This window comes from Salvelinus fontinalis, chromosome 26 (assembly GCF_029448725.1).
Source record: "Salvelinus fontinalis isolate EN_2023a chromosome 26, ASM2944872v1, whole genome shotgun sequence".
Lineage (NCBI taxonomy): Eukaryota > Metazoa > Chordata > Actinopteri > Salmoniformes > Salmonidae > Salvelinus > Salvelinus fontinalis.
In genome coordinates, this window is record NC_074690.1 from 43,589,204 (window position 1) to 43,602,910 (window position 13,707).

Genomic DNA, 13,707 nt, shown 5'->3' on the forward strand with positions numbered 1-13,707 from the left:
ACACACAGTATTTGTTGTGAAATACCTGTAAGAGCTCTCCATGAGAGCATTTGCTGATGTCTGTGTTATTACTCTGTTATTCACTGACACTTGTGATGTTGCGCCAGATCTGGAACCAGGGGCACTGTTGTCCTGCTTTATAATACAGAATGAAGATAAATGCATTACACCTTTTTTTTTTTACAGTCAACTAGCTCTAAATGGCCATTTAGACGTAAAAATGTAATGACCATGTAATGAGCGTTGTTACAGTTACCTCGGGGCTCTCCAACCCTGTTCTTGGGGAGCTACCTAGTTGTAAACTAACTTGATTCAGCTTATGAACCGGGTAACTATTAAAATCAGGTGCGGTAGATTAGGGATGGAGCAAAAACCTACAGGACGGTAGCTCTCCAGGAACAAGGTTGGAGAGCCCTGCCCTACATGCCTGGCTCTGGTGAAAAGTAGTGCACTATGTAGGAAATAGGGTGGCATTTAGGATGTATCCCAAACCGAGATGGAAAGGATTCCCCTGTATTTCCTACTAATTGTTTCCATGATTTCCGACGTTCTGCATATACAATCGCTTTGCTCTCTGCGTAAATCATATTGTATATGTGTGTTATTTTAGCTGATGTAATCCTAAAAGAGGTTTGTGAGAGTTCAGAGCAGCATTGAATGAAACCTGGTACTGTACACTCCTCAGTCGCTCCGTAGTTGGATTCAACTTGTTGATACTAACAGCTACTGGCAATTCATTCACATTGTGGGTTTTGAGAGCTTATACTTTTAGGGGGAAATAAACTGAATCAACAGTGTATGATGCAGATGTCTGTGGACAATATGCATGGTACTTATTAAGTCCGATGGTAGATTAATCTTCCTCGTAGGTCGTCGATTTTATTTTCCAATGATTGCATTTTAGCTAGTAGAACGGGAGGTGGTGGGGGTTTATTCGATCGCGTACGAATTCTCAGAAGGCAGATTTGGGCCTGTTCCCGGGACAACGCAAAAAACTAACAATAAAACACAGTTGGTTCGGAGCACGTAAAATGTCAGCCATTTTCTCCGGCACCATGATACTGTGTATACTATTGTTTTTTTGTTGTCTAATATAAAAGGACCAATATTGATGTTATATTTATTTATTTAAAGCTGCAATATGTAACCTTTTGGACGACCTTGACCAAATTCACATATAAATGTGAGTTATTGATCTCTCGTTCTCATTGAAAAAAAGTTATGAAGCGGTAGATATGTTCTATATGCACTATAGAACATATCTACTGGTTTAGATGGTACAATGATAATCTACACTGTACTAGCTTTTTTTATTTCAGGAACTGAAATTAGACAAACTATTCAAATGATTGCAACCAGGTTGATTTCTGCAGAATGCACTTTAACAGAGTATTGGCCTCGAGTCACATGACTTGGACTCGAGTCTAACAGGAGTCACAAATGTGATAACTTGAGACTCGACTTGATGGAAAATAAAATCATTTGACACTTGACTTGGAGCCTCAAGACTCGGGACTCGACTTTGAATTGAGATTGATGACTTGAATTTATCTGGCCAAGTTTTTGATATATCACTCATTTTGTGGCACAGTCTACAAGTAGACAGAGACAATAGCTGCAGCACCTCCTCCCAGCTGCCCTCTGCACTGAGGCTAGGAAACACTGTCACCACTGATAAATCGACGACAATTGAGAATTTCAATAAGCATTTTTCTACGGCTGGCCATGCTTTCCACCTGGCTACCCCTACCCCGGCCAACAGCTCTGCACCCCCCGCAGCAAATTGCCCAACCCCACCCTCCGCGCTTCTCCTTCACCCAAATCCAGATAGCTGATGTTCTGAAAGAGCTGCAAAATCTGGACCCCGACAAGTCAGCTGGGCTAGACAATCTGGACCCTCTCTTTGTAAAATGATCTGCCACAATTGTTGCAACTCCTATTACTAGGCTGTTCAACCTCTCTTTTGTATCGTCTGAGATCCCTAAACATCCCTCTTCAAAGGGGGAGACACTCTAGACCCAAACTGTTACAGACCCATATCTATCCTACCCTGCCTTTCTAAAGTCTTCGAAAGCCAAGTTAACAAACAGATCACCGACTTTTTCGAATCCCACCGTACCTTCTCCACTATGCAATTTGGTTTCCGAGCTGGTCATGGGTGCACCTCAGCCACAATCAAGGTCCTAAACGATATCATAACCGCCATCGATAAAAAACAGTACTGTGCAGCCGTCTTCATCGACCTGGCCAAGGCTTTCGACTCTGTCAATCACCGTATTCTTATCAGAAGACTCAACAGCCTTGGTTTCTCAAATGACTGCCTCATCTGGTTCACCAACTGCTTCTCTGATAGAATTCAGTGTGTCAAATCGGAGGGCATGTTGTCCGGATCTCTGGCAGTCTCTATGGGGGTGCTACAGGGTTCAATTCTCGGGCCGACTCTTTTCTCTGTACATATCAATGATGTCGCTCTTGCTGCTGGTGATTTTCTGATCCACCTCTACGCAGATGACACCATTCTGTATACATCTGTACCTTCTTTGGACACTGTGCTAACAAACCTCCAAACGAGCTTCAACGCCATACAACACTCCTTCCATGGCCTCCAACTGCTCTCAAATGCTAGTAAAACTAAATGCATGCTCTTCAACCGATCGCTGCCCGCACCCGCCTGACTAGCATCACTAATCACTAATCTTCATTAATCTCAGTCGAGAGGGGATAAAACATTAGCTAACGTTACATGCCAGTTACAGTACTAGCTCAGCACTGTGAATAAACACTAGTTTAGTTTCTTTCTGTTAAATTAAACAGCAATTACCTTGCCAGCTACATCAGTCAACTAAAGAGTATCCAGTTTCTGCTCTGCTTGCTTGTACAACTCCATGAAAGAGCGCCACACATACACACTGAACTATGCTCAACTCTCCCATACTGGTCCTATCTATTGACACTGTGCATCTCTCCCACTAGACATAAAGGCTACTTACGCTCACTCACGCCAAGGTTTGAGGTAGGCCAAATTAGACGATCATTACTTTTAGCAGGGCTAGAGAGCATTGTCTGGAAGGCTGCTGTCACGGATAGGTGTGGCATTCTGAGATTCAAGGTGAAGGTCTGTGTCTGGGTGTTGGAGAGGCAGCCTGTTTGCACGTCCGTAGGTCGACATTCTCGACAGTAGACTGGCAGGCAATGCGGAGGCTGAAGGGACAGTGATAAGTTGTGTATAAAAGTAAACAGGATGACTTAGCCGAAATAACTCACCCTGTATTAGCAATGGTGTAAAGTACTTAAGTAGAAAGACTTTAAAGTACAACTTAAGTAATTTTTGGGGGTATCTGTACTTTACCTTACTATTTATATTTTTGAGAACTTTTACTTCACTACATTCCTAAAGAAAATATTGTACTTTTTACTGAATGCATTTTCCCTGACAACCCAAAGTACTCGTTACATTTTGAATGCTTAGCAGGACTGGAAAATAGTGAAATTCACACACTTATCAAGAGAACACATCCCTCTTGCCTATGATCTGGCAGACTCACTAAACACAAATGCTTCTTTTGTAAATCATGTGTCAGTCAGTGGCGGCTGGTGATTTGAAACATTGAGGAGGATGGGAGATCCACGGTATAGGAGCGTAACGCATAGAGACGACAAAGTGTGTTTCAAAAATCGTCAAAGACTAATTCTTTAAATTTAAAGCATTTAATAAAGACATTTATAGTACCATATTATGGGGAATAGGAATGAGAGGGCTACTTACACCGTGTGGGAAAGGGATCCCAGCAGTGATTGAATGAGGGTATGAGGAATGAGTTGAGGTGTTCAGAGGCTTGACCAGTGCAGGACAGGATTTGACTGGGAACAATAACACAATAACACAACACACTACTGTACACAGTTAGACAAAAGAGCTAAGAATGAGTTAGTCCAAGCAAGGAGTAAAATCATTGATGTGTAATAATGTGATTGTGTATGTGATTGACTCTACATACAGGAATGAGAGAAAATGTATACGGGTGCTTGGAGGGGAAACATTCAATGTGCCAGTGGATGAACAGGCCCATGAGACGTAGCTTCAGTTCACGTCAGGAGAAAGTTTACAACTCACAGGGCTGAGCTTGCTTTATGCATGTTTGCACCATGCAGGCCTATGCAACTGTAGGCCTTACAAAACATTTACTCACATCGGTCATCACTATTATGTTGATTCATTCATTCCAGTGAATCATTATGGATTAAAAACGTATAGGCAGCCTACCCAGCCCAATTTTGAATATAAACCAAATTTGATCACATTCACATTTTCTCCTGACACACAAATGGACTATAAATACATAACCAATTAGTTTACCCTGGCCAGATGGACAGGGCACATAGGCTGTATGCAGCTGCTCTTATTAGGAGTCTACAGTTGATCAGACTGAAAAATTATCTCGTTTTCATCCCATACAGCATGTCAGATCTCTAATGTTTAGGTGTAGCCTAGGCTGCTACAACATTTATGTCATGAGTTTTTGCTTGTGTCTGTCCGGAGTGATTACGTGTTATCATCTTCGTAAAATAAATACCGGATGATACGACGGACGCTATCAAATCATTCTGAATTGTTTTCGACATCTCAGAAAAGACAGTCGAAACTTTGATATGTTCAGCAAGTAAAGCATCGTAACGTGCAATTACCTCTGCAAGCTCCTTGTAGTTGCCCTTGTCGGCGGAACTTTCCATCTCGTCGTGTCCTGTAAAAGCAAATTATTGTATGCCCAAAAATGCAGCCAAGGCCAGCAATACAGGCGGCTTGATGAAACCAGCTATACATTTGATACCAGGTGGAATTGAACGCCCTCACCTTATCATCCTTCTTCATGAAACTGATCTCAGGCAGAGGTCGACCCTCGGTTTTAATTCACACCTGTTCCGTGTACCCCAGAGAACGAAAGGGGTTCTTCAACAAAAAGTCAACAACAATTTTGGCAGCGTTGGCCATTCTACCATTCTTGCGCAGAAAACTGCACACTCGCGCTGGTAGAGTAGTTAGATAGCTACTGAAGTTAGCAATAAATCAATTGCACTAAATAGACACAAAAATAAAGTTTAAAAATAAACAGAAAACAATTTATAACATACCTCCTCAGTCTCCTGTAATTTGAAAAACTCATTTGAATTCAATAATATCCCAAAAATGCTCAACTATCACTTTTCACTCTTAACCTCTATCCAACAATGTCACCAAGCTCCTCAACACATAGAAACCCCATAATGCTCTGTGGCACAATCCCAATACAACTCAATAGGTTTGTTTTCTGATCCTAATTCTATGATTGGATGGACAACATGTCAGTTCATACTGCAAAAGCTTTGATTGGTTGGAGGACGTCCTTCGGAAGTGTTCATAATTACCATTTATGTCTATGGAAGGGGGTGAGGCCTACGAACCTCCTAGGTTTTGTATTGAAGTCAATGTAGCCAGAGGAGGATGGAGGCTAGCTGTCCTCCGGCTACACCATAAAGCTACCCCAGACAGTGCTGTTGAAGTTAGAGACCTTCGATGCATTTAAAAAAAAAAAATGTCATCAATTGTTTGGTGACGTGAATATATTTAATATAGTTTTATCTAAAAATTATAACTTTTTTAATGTTTCACAATTAGTTGTTTTAATGAAATTTTGCAGAGGAGTATGGTCCTCCCCCTCCTCTGAGGAGCCTCCACTGGTGTGAGTGTTGGAGTGTGCCCCTGGCTATCTGTACATTTTTAAAACAAGAAAATGGTGCCTTCTGCTTTGCTTAATATAAGGAATTTGAAATGATTTATACTTTTACTCCAACTTCTAATACTTAAGTAAATGTATTTGCTAAAATATACTTTAGTATATTTAAAACCACATACTTTTACTCAAGCAGTATTTTACTGGGTGACTTTCACTTTTACTTGAGTAACTTTCTATGAAGGTATCTTTACCTTCAGAAATGACCATGTCTCAACAGCAGAGCCGGAGAGCTTTGTGTCCTGTAGCCTCCCTCCCGTCTCTTCGTGGGCTCGGAGCAGCGGTCATGTTTCTCCTCCCTGGAGTTTTGCGCCTGTTTCGAAACACCGCCTTCAAATGCAGGTAACCAGCCGATGTAGAAACGCCAAGTGGTCTGCTGACAATATTTCCTCGTCAAGACCTGCAGAGGAAACAAGCTCTCCAAGACAAGAGCACACCGAGTGGCAAGCACTGCCTATTATCAATTATTTAGGCTAAGCCTCTATAAGGCTGGACAAAGTTGAATTTCGGTTTAACGGATGCCCCGCCTTACTTTTCTCCACACCGATAATAAAAAAAAAAATCTGATGTGTTATTTTGTTGGGCAATTTATGCAGCGTTTTGTTTATAATCCACTGTCCGCTCCCGCTTGAGGCTTTGCCAAATTGATGCGCAAGAGACCAAACAGCCCTAGATCACACACTCAGATCATGTTCGATCTCAGATTGGACAGTGAAACACACACGCTCTCAACTGCAGGCGACGTGCAGATGTTTCATTTCTCTCTCATGCGGTATTGGCTAAATACAGCGCACATTCCTACTATTTACGTATCCAGGTTAAACGTAGGGCGTCCCTCATTATAAACAGTCGGTTAAATTCATGGTTAATGCATTATTTTCATATCTATTAGAAGCGATTAATAGACGAAACAACAATGTAATTCAACCAATTGACTGGCCAGAGATCAGGACATTCATCAGCAAAGACGCAGTGCAAACTGATAGTATTTTGGACAACCAACTCGAAGTACGTCAGCTGTATGGGGATTTGCGATTCATAACATTTTACCGGTACTACCAGGTAGTAGTAGGCCAACCGATAACACCAAGACGGAATGCGTTTGAAGTGAAGATGCGCCGCCGAGAACAGCTAGCATGTCCAGCAAAGTACATCGCCAGTGGCACGTACACACTTCGTGCAGATTAGCAGGTTCACAATGATGGGATCGACTGTCTCCAAGGTGGGGGCTTTTCGTGGCAGCCAGACGAGACAATCGAAGGAGGATGGGGTGAGCAAAATTACTGGGCTCGAATTTAGTCAAGCTTGCTCTATATTTATTGATGTTTCTAAATGTGCATGTTATAAACTACGTGTTTTATTTTGATGGGCTATACACTATGGCTGGATTTATGAGAAGCCTAATCATATTTGTATGAATATTTTGTTAACGCCTATAGGCTATCGAAATGCATTCTGGTAATGGACTCATTATACGTCAACATTTTAATTTGATTACAATTATTTGTCAATAATTCTTGAATTAGAAAATCATGTTAACTAGTCTACTCTATTACCCTATACGTCACATAAAATGACGAGATTGGATTACACTTCTTTTTAACAGGAATAAAGAAACTGTCGCAAGTTATACTTCCCATTGTGTTTCATTTCTCATGGTTATAACATTGTAACATCTGCATTCTTTTTAAGAAAAATAGTGTAGGCTTTCGCATGGAATAATATAACTCTTGAAGCTCACAGTAGGCCTACAGCCTGTACAAGTGCCTAGGACAATGTGGTAATGTACTGTTATTCCTTATGCACTTTTTTTTTTTTGCTCGCTCGCCTCCCTTTCTGGGGGGGGGGGGGGGGGGCGGGGGGGAATCCGTTAAAACAGTGAATACATTTTGTCTGGCCTAATAGTCTATAATAGTGTCGCCCATTACCTCTCATCAGCACCTGCATCTTTTGTAGTAGGACCGTTTCACAAAACAAGGTCACATATACATTGGATGTTCCTGAGTGGCCTAAAATCGGGTTTTAAATCTATGGCAATACTTGAAAATGGCCGTCTAGCATTGATCAAGAAACATCTCATCTTGAAGACTTTAAAAGAATAATGGGCAAATATTGTTACACGCCAGGTGTGCAAAGCTCTTAGAGACTTACCCAGAAAGACTTACAGCTGTGATCATTGCCAACGGTGATTCTAACACGTATCGACTCAGGCAGTTGAATACTTATCTAATCAAGACGTTTTATTTTTCATTAAAAAATATATAATTTTTCTTCCACTTTGACAAGGTATTTAAAAGAAAAATATCATTTTAATCTCACTTTCTAACAACCAAATGTTGAAAAAGTCTAGGGGTGTGAATACTTTCGGAAGGCACTGTATATAAAGAAAACAAACTCATGGGACTTGGTTCAAACCATGTGAATTTATTTACCTTTTCACCTATTTTAGAAATAGTTGACCAGAATTATTTATTTTCATGTTTTTGTGTGATGGCAATTTTAACCACCATTTATAACATTGATTCTGCAAAGTGCTTTTAAATCCTGACATCAAGTTGTCATTTAATGCTAAGGTTTCACAAACAGCATTATTCCATTTTGATCACTTGCGCAGTTTATGATGATACACATAATGTCGAAAATATATATGCGTTCCAACAAACATAAAAAAACTTCCAACAAATAAAAATAAACTCATAAAAGTTCAATCAGATCCAAGTAAGTGTCATAATAAATACTAATCATTCAAAGAGTTCGCCTTGTGACCGATATCTACCTGACAACATTGGCTTTACAATAGAGGGAAAATAGATTAAAACCCAGGACATTATGCTATCAGCTCACACATTCTTCTAGCCTGGGTGTCCAAGATATGTTTATGCTCTTGCCAATGCCAATTGTATTGTTTGGCAAGACAATGAGTAACAGGGAGTTGGCACAAACAGACTGACACACGGGCTAACATTCTTCAACATATTGCTCAGTCTGAAAGCAACATATCACACCAGCGGGAATTGTGTCAGTTCTGTGTCATGTTGTTGTTAGTTAGCTCGGCCTACTTTTACATTTCTTGAGGAACATCATCCCAGTTTGTATTTCTACAGGAAACTCAGAATTCGACAGGTTTCAGTGATTTAAAAAAGTCTCAATGGGAAAAAACAAAACACAAATTGCGTATTACTATCTCCATGACAACAAAAGCATAGAATGTGAACTAGAAGATGAGCCATTCTTAACTAACGCAAATATGTACGTTAATATCAATAAGGTACCAATTCAGCAAATCACGTGGCACGATTAGCAACAAAACTCAGAATTAGTGGGAAAATCTACAAAACAAGCAATTATTTCAACCTGTAGAGATACTGGATGAGCTACTGATCAAGTATACCAGTTGTTCATCGGCCACAATCATTTGTAGAACTAAAGAGCATTCTTTCCCCATTAGAAATGTACTCCAGAAACAGTTGATTACTTTGCCTTGCTTCCTAATCACATACCTACCTTTGGGAGCGCGTTTGAAAGGCTGTGCGTGTTGTGGCATCACCAGCTTGCCATTATAATGTAACCGTACCTTTTTGGAAATACAATATCTGCTAAATAGACCGATTTACAACAATACCTGAACTAGCTAACCCACACACACAGCCCCTGGAACTCTACAGAAACACACATACCAACCAACAAACAAACATAGAACGTAAAGTAGGAGTGACTTTGAGGTGAGTGTGGATGGATTGGAGCACAAGGCTATGATACAAATTAATTTGTCCATCTAGGAAGGAGAAACAGCCATCACGATGACAGCTAGCTAGGTAGCTAGCGGGAGTACAGAGGTCCAATAACTAGTGAACCGCTGGTCATGAACATCACAGAGACAAAATTGCATAGTCCCAAGACCATAATCAAGATCTTAGGAAGTTATTGTTTTACTGTCTTTGAGTATTAACTCTGGATAATCATTCAGAATGGTTTTCAGACTGAAACGTAATGAATAGAGCAGACCCGATTCCCAAATCTATACAACATGCAATCCTATCTGTTCCACACAATACATATCTATCCAAACGTTTCATTATGTCCTGTAATATTGCTCCCTTCTGAACAGACCCCTTCCTTGTTAGAGCAATGATATCGGTCTGTCTGGGGTAACTTGAACCACTAACAGCTCCACTAACAACCACTATCAACGTAATGATACACCAATGAGCGGTTATAACAGGGAAGAGAACTTAGGACAGTTAATGTCAACTTTTAAACCACCTATGAGAGCTTATAACAGCTTAGGTCAACAGATAGACCAAGGAAAGCATATGACACCTAAGAAAGCTTATGTCAGCGTATGTAATGATATACACTACGATGCCAGCTATTTCTGATTCATGACTGGAGGCCCCTATAGTTCAATATCAATAAGGTTATCAAGGGAAGTCACTTTTCATCAGCCATTCACTCACTCTTCTACAAATCCATACTGTAATAGATCCTCACTAAATAACTCCTTTACACTTCGTAATATACTAAGTCGGCATCCGAAATGGCACCCCTCCCCTACATAGTGCACTACTTTTGAACAGGGCCCTGCTCAAACGGAGTGCGCAATATAGGGACTAAGGTGGCCATTGGGGAGGCAGCTTATATAATTCAGATAACAGTACAAGAATGCCTAATAGTGGTGGCTATTACACACAACACTCAGTTGTGCGTCGGTTCAGTGGCAGTTGTTAAACAGGCATTTACAGTGCCTTCGGAAACTATTCGGACCCCTAGACTTTTTCCACATTTTGTTAGGTTACAGCCTTATTCAAACATTTATTCAATTGCTTTGGTTCCTCATCAATCTGCACACAGTACCCCAGAAATGACAAAGCAAAAACAGGATTTTAGAAAATGTTACTAAGTTATATAAATAAATTTAAAAAAAACACGTAAACATCACATTTACATAAGTATTCAGACCCTTTACTCAGTACTTTGTTAAAGCATCTTTGGCAGCGATTACAGCCGAGTCTTCTTGGGTATGACGCTACAAGCTTGGCACACCTGTATTTGGGGAGTTTCTCCCATTCTTCTCTACAGACCCTCTCAAGCTCTGTCAGGTTGGATGGGGAGCGTTGCTGCACAGCTATTTTCAGGTCTCTCCAGAGATGTTCGATCGGGTTCAAGTCCGGGCTCTGGCTGGCCCACTCAACAACATTGAGACTTATCTCGAAGCCACTCGGAGCAAAGTACAGAGAGATCCTTGATGAAAACCTGCTCCAGAGTGCTCCGGATCTCAGCTACTACAGCTGTGTGCTTAGGGTGGTTGTCCTGTTGGAAGGTGAACCTTCGCCTCAGTCTGAGGTCCGAAGCACTCTGGAGCAGGTTTTCATCAAGGATCTCCCTGTACTTTGCTCTGTTCATCTTTTCCTCAACCCTGACTAGTCTCCCAGTCCCTGCCGCTGAAAAACATCTCCACAGCATGATGCTGCCACCACCATGCTTCACTGTAGGGATGGTGTCAGGTTTCCTCCAGAAATGACGCTTTTTGCATTCAGGCCAAAGAGTTCAATCTTGGTTTCATTAAACTTGTTTCTCATGGTCTGAGAGCCTTTAGGTGCTTTTTTGGCAAACTTCATGCGGGCTGTCATGTGCCTTTTATTGAGGAGTGGAATGCTGGCCTGATTGGTGGAATGCTGCAGAGATGATTGTCCTTCTGGAAGGTTCTCCCATCTCCACAGAGGAACTCTAGAGCTCTGTCAGACTGACTATCGGGTTCTGGGTCCCCTCCCTGACCAAGGCCCTTCTCCCCTGATTGCTAAGTTTGGCCTGGAGGCCAGCTCTAGGAAGAGTCTTGGTGGTTCCACACTTCTCTCATTTAAGAATGATGGAGGCCACTGTGTTCTTGGGGACCTTCAATGCTGCAGACATTTTTTGTTACCCTTCCCTAGAACTGTCCCTCGACACAATCTTGTCTGAGGTATATCTGTTTTTTATTTTTAATAAACATGCAAAAATGTCTAAAACCCTGTTTTCACTTTGCCATTATGAGGTATTGTGTGTAGATTTCTGAGGATTTTTTGTTATTTCATCCATTTTATAATAAGGCTGTAACATAACAAAATGTGGAAAAAGGTCAAGGGGTCTGAATACTTTGAAGGCACTGTAAGTTATCACTTCCAAAACTCAAGAGAGTTATATCAGAATATGTTTTGGATTGTAGAGCTAAATGTAGAAAACGAAATAAGAAACATTTGTTGTTTATTTTTAAGTCGATGATGATTATGTGGATTGCGACGCCCACCGTCCTCCCTCCCAGATACACTGCTGTAAACTCTTTCAAGTGTGATTTACTGTTCCTGTCCTAACTGTTGTCTTTTTGTTACACTGGTCCCATTCTCAGAGCCCATTTTAACTAACACTGCAGGTTTCAGTCAAGAAAATAACCCTACAGGTTGAGAAATGCACTGTGGCTCTCTTCTTTGGCAGTAGTGGTGTCTTGGAATTTAGAACTATGCTGCTGTGCAATACTGTTTGTTCTCTCCTTTGTTGACGGAATATTGAGTTAAGTGATGCTGAGCTGAGCGAAACCCATCAGTTTGACATCGTCAGGGATCTCCGACTCGTCTATGCCAGATGCCTGAGAAAGAAAGAAAAATAAATGTTCAGTGCATCTCTCTTTGTAGGATGTTGAGCAGGGCATGCGGTTTCAACAGGACAAAAATGGAAGCTTTGATTGAAACCAAAAATATTGAACTCACCAGTTTGAAAGTTACATTTTTATTGTTGAAAGGATCATCAACAATCTTCTGCAGGTTGGCAGCAACTGGAAAGAATACAGATGTGGAATAAGGAATCTGAACCTCCCTAAAAACAGCATCATTTTTGCCATCTCTGGAGTAAATGACCGTGTCTGAAATTTGTCTTGCCTACAACTTACTAAAACTAAATACTGTGTACTAATCGTTCTACATACTATTTAGAACGTACTGTTTAGTAAAACGTATGCACTAAGCAACAAATATCAACATACTAGTGTCATGACATGGCCCTCGTTAGATATAGCAAGCACCAACTCTCTCTCTCTCGCACCACCTCTCTCTTCCCCCTACACCCAGGCTCTGTTATCTCAGGTCGTAAATTCCTGGAGGAAACTCTCTCCCTCATACAGTATAGAGAGAGAGAGGGTTCACAGTAGAACAAAGGAACTTCTTCTACCTCACAGAACTTGAGAACTGAACAATATCCATGTTTTGGAGAATGTGTAAATGGTCGGTGGAGAATCCAGCTACGACCGGTCCATTTTGTCTAATGTTTGTGACCTCATGAGAGACAATACAGCCACATTACCATAACTCTGTTTATACAAGAGTCTCCGTTATGAGGTTTGCATCTAATTATTGTATAAAATGAATGAGTAAAGATTCAACTATTTGTGAAATTATATAATGTGATTTTAAACTGTTTAATGAAAGAGAATCCAATTCCCTTTAAAATGTAACTAGGTCATTGGTCCGCCCCATGAGCACAGACATTGATCTGGTGTCATGGGACAGCCCTTTTCTGCTGTTCCGAATATAAACCCCACCTGGAGAAGCCCACTTCAGACCAAGCGTACCTCGATTACTGAGAGGGCTAAGGTTTGAGTAGAGACCATGCATTCCTCGATTGTTGAATTCTTAAACCACGTAGAACATTGGCTACACTAGTGGAAATGGTTCAACTCTGAGACTATCGATACCGACAGAATAAGAGCAAATCTTCGGTACTAATTACTAGTCTGCAGCTAGAATTTATGTCTACCTGGAATTCGAAGACCGACAACCGCCGAAACATCTATTTTATAAGAACATTTCTGAATGTTACTCTAAAGTATCCATTCTAACCAAAGACTCCAGGGACGCAGAGAGAATCTCGGATGAACTTTCCAACAGAAAAGGACGATAACAAAAGAGATCAC

At 40.9% G+C, this 13,707-nt stretch overlaps 1 protein-coding gene across 2 annotated transcripts in view; it reads right to left on the reverse strand.

Annotated features, from left to right (window-relative positions):
• Positions 1 to 8,172: 8,172 nt before the first annotated feature.
• The window catches only part of LOC129824398 (serine/threonine-protein kinase OSR1-like), a 41,435-nt gene continuing 35,900 nt past the window's right edge, over positions 8,173 to 13,707 (reverse strand). For both annotated transcript variants that reach the window (XM_055884001.1, XM_055884002.1), the window contains exons 16-17: positions 12,509 to 12,573; positions 8,173 to 12,387 (exon numbers count right to left, since the gene is read on the reverse strand). In XM_055884001.1, coding sequence (XP_055739976.1) covers positions 12,313 to 12,387; positions 12,509 to 12,573 — 140 coding nt within the window. In that variant the 3' untranslated portion in view covers positions 8,173 to 12,312. The remainder of the gene's footprint in view (positions 12,388 to 12,508; positions 12,574 to 13,707) is intronic.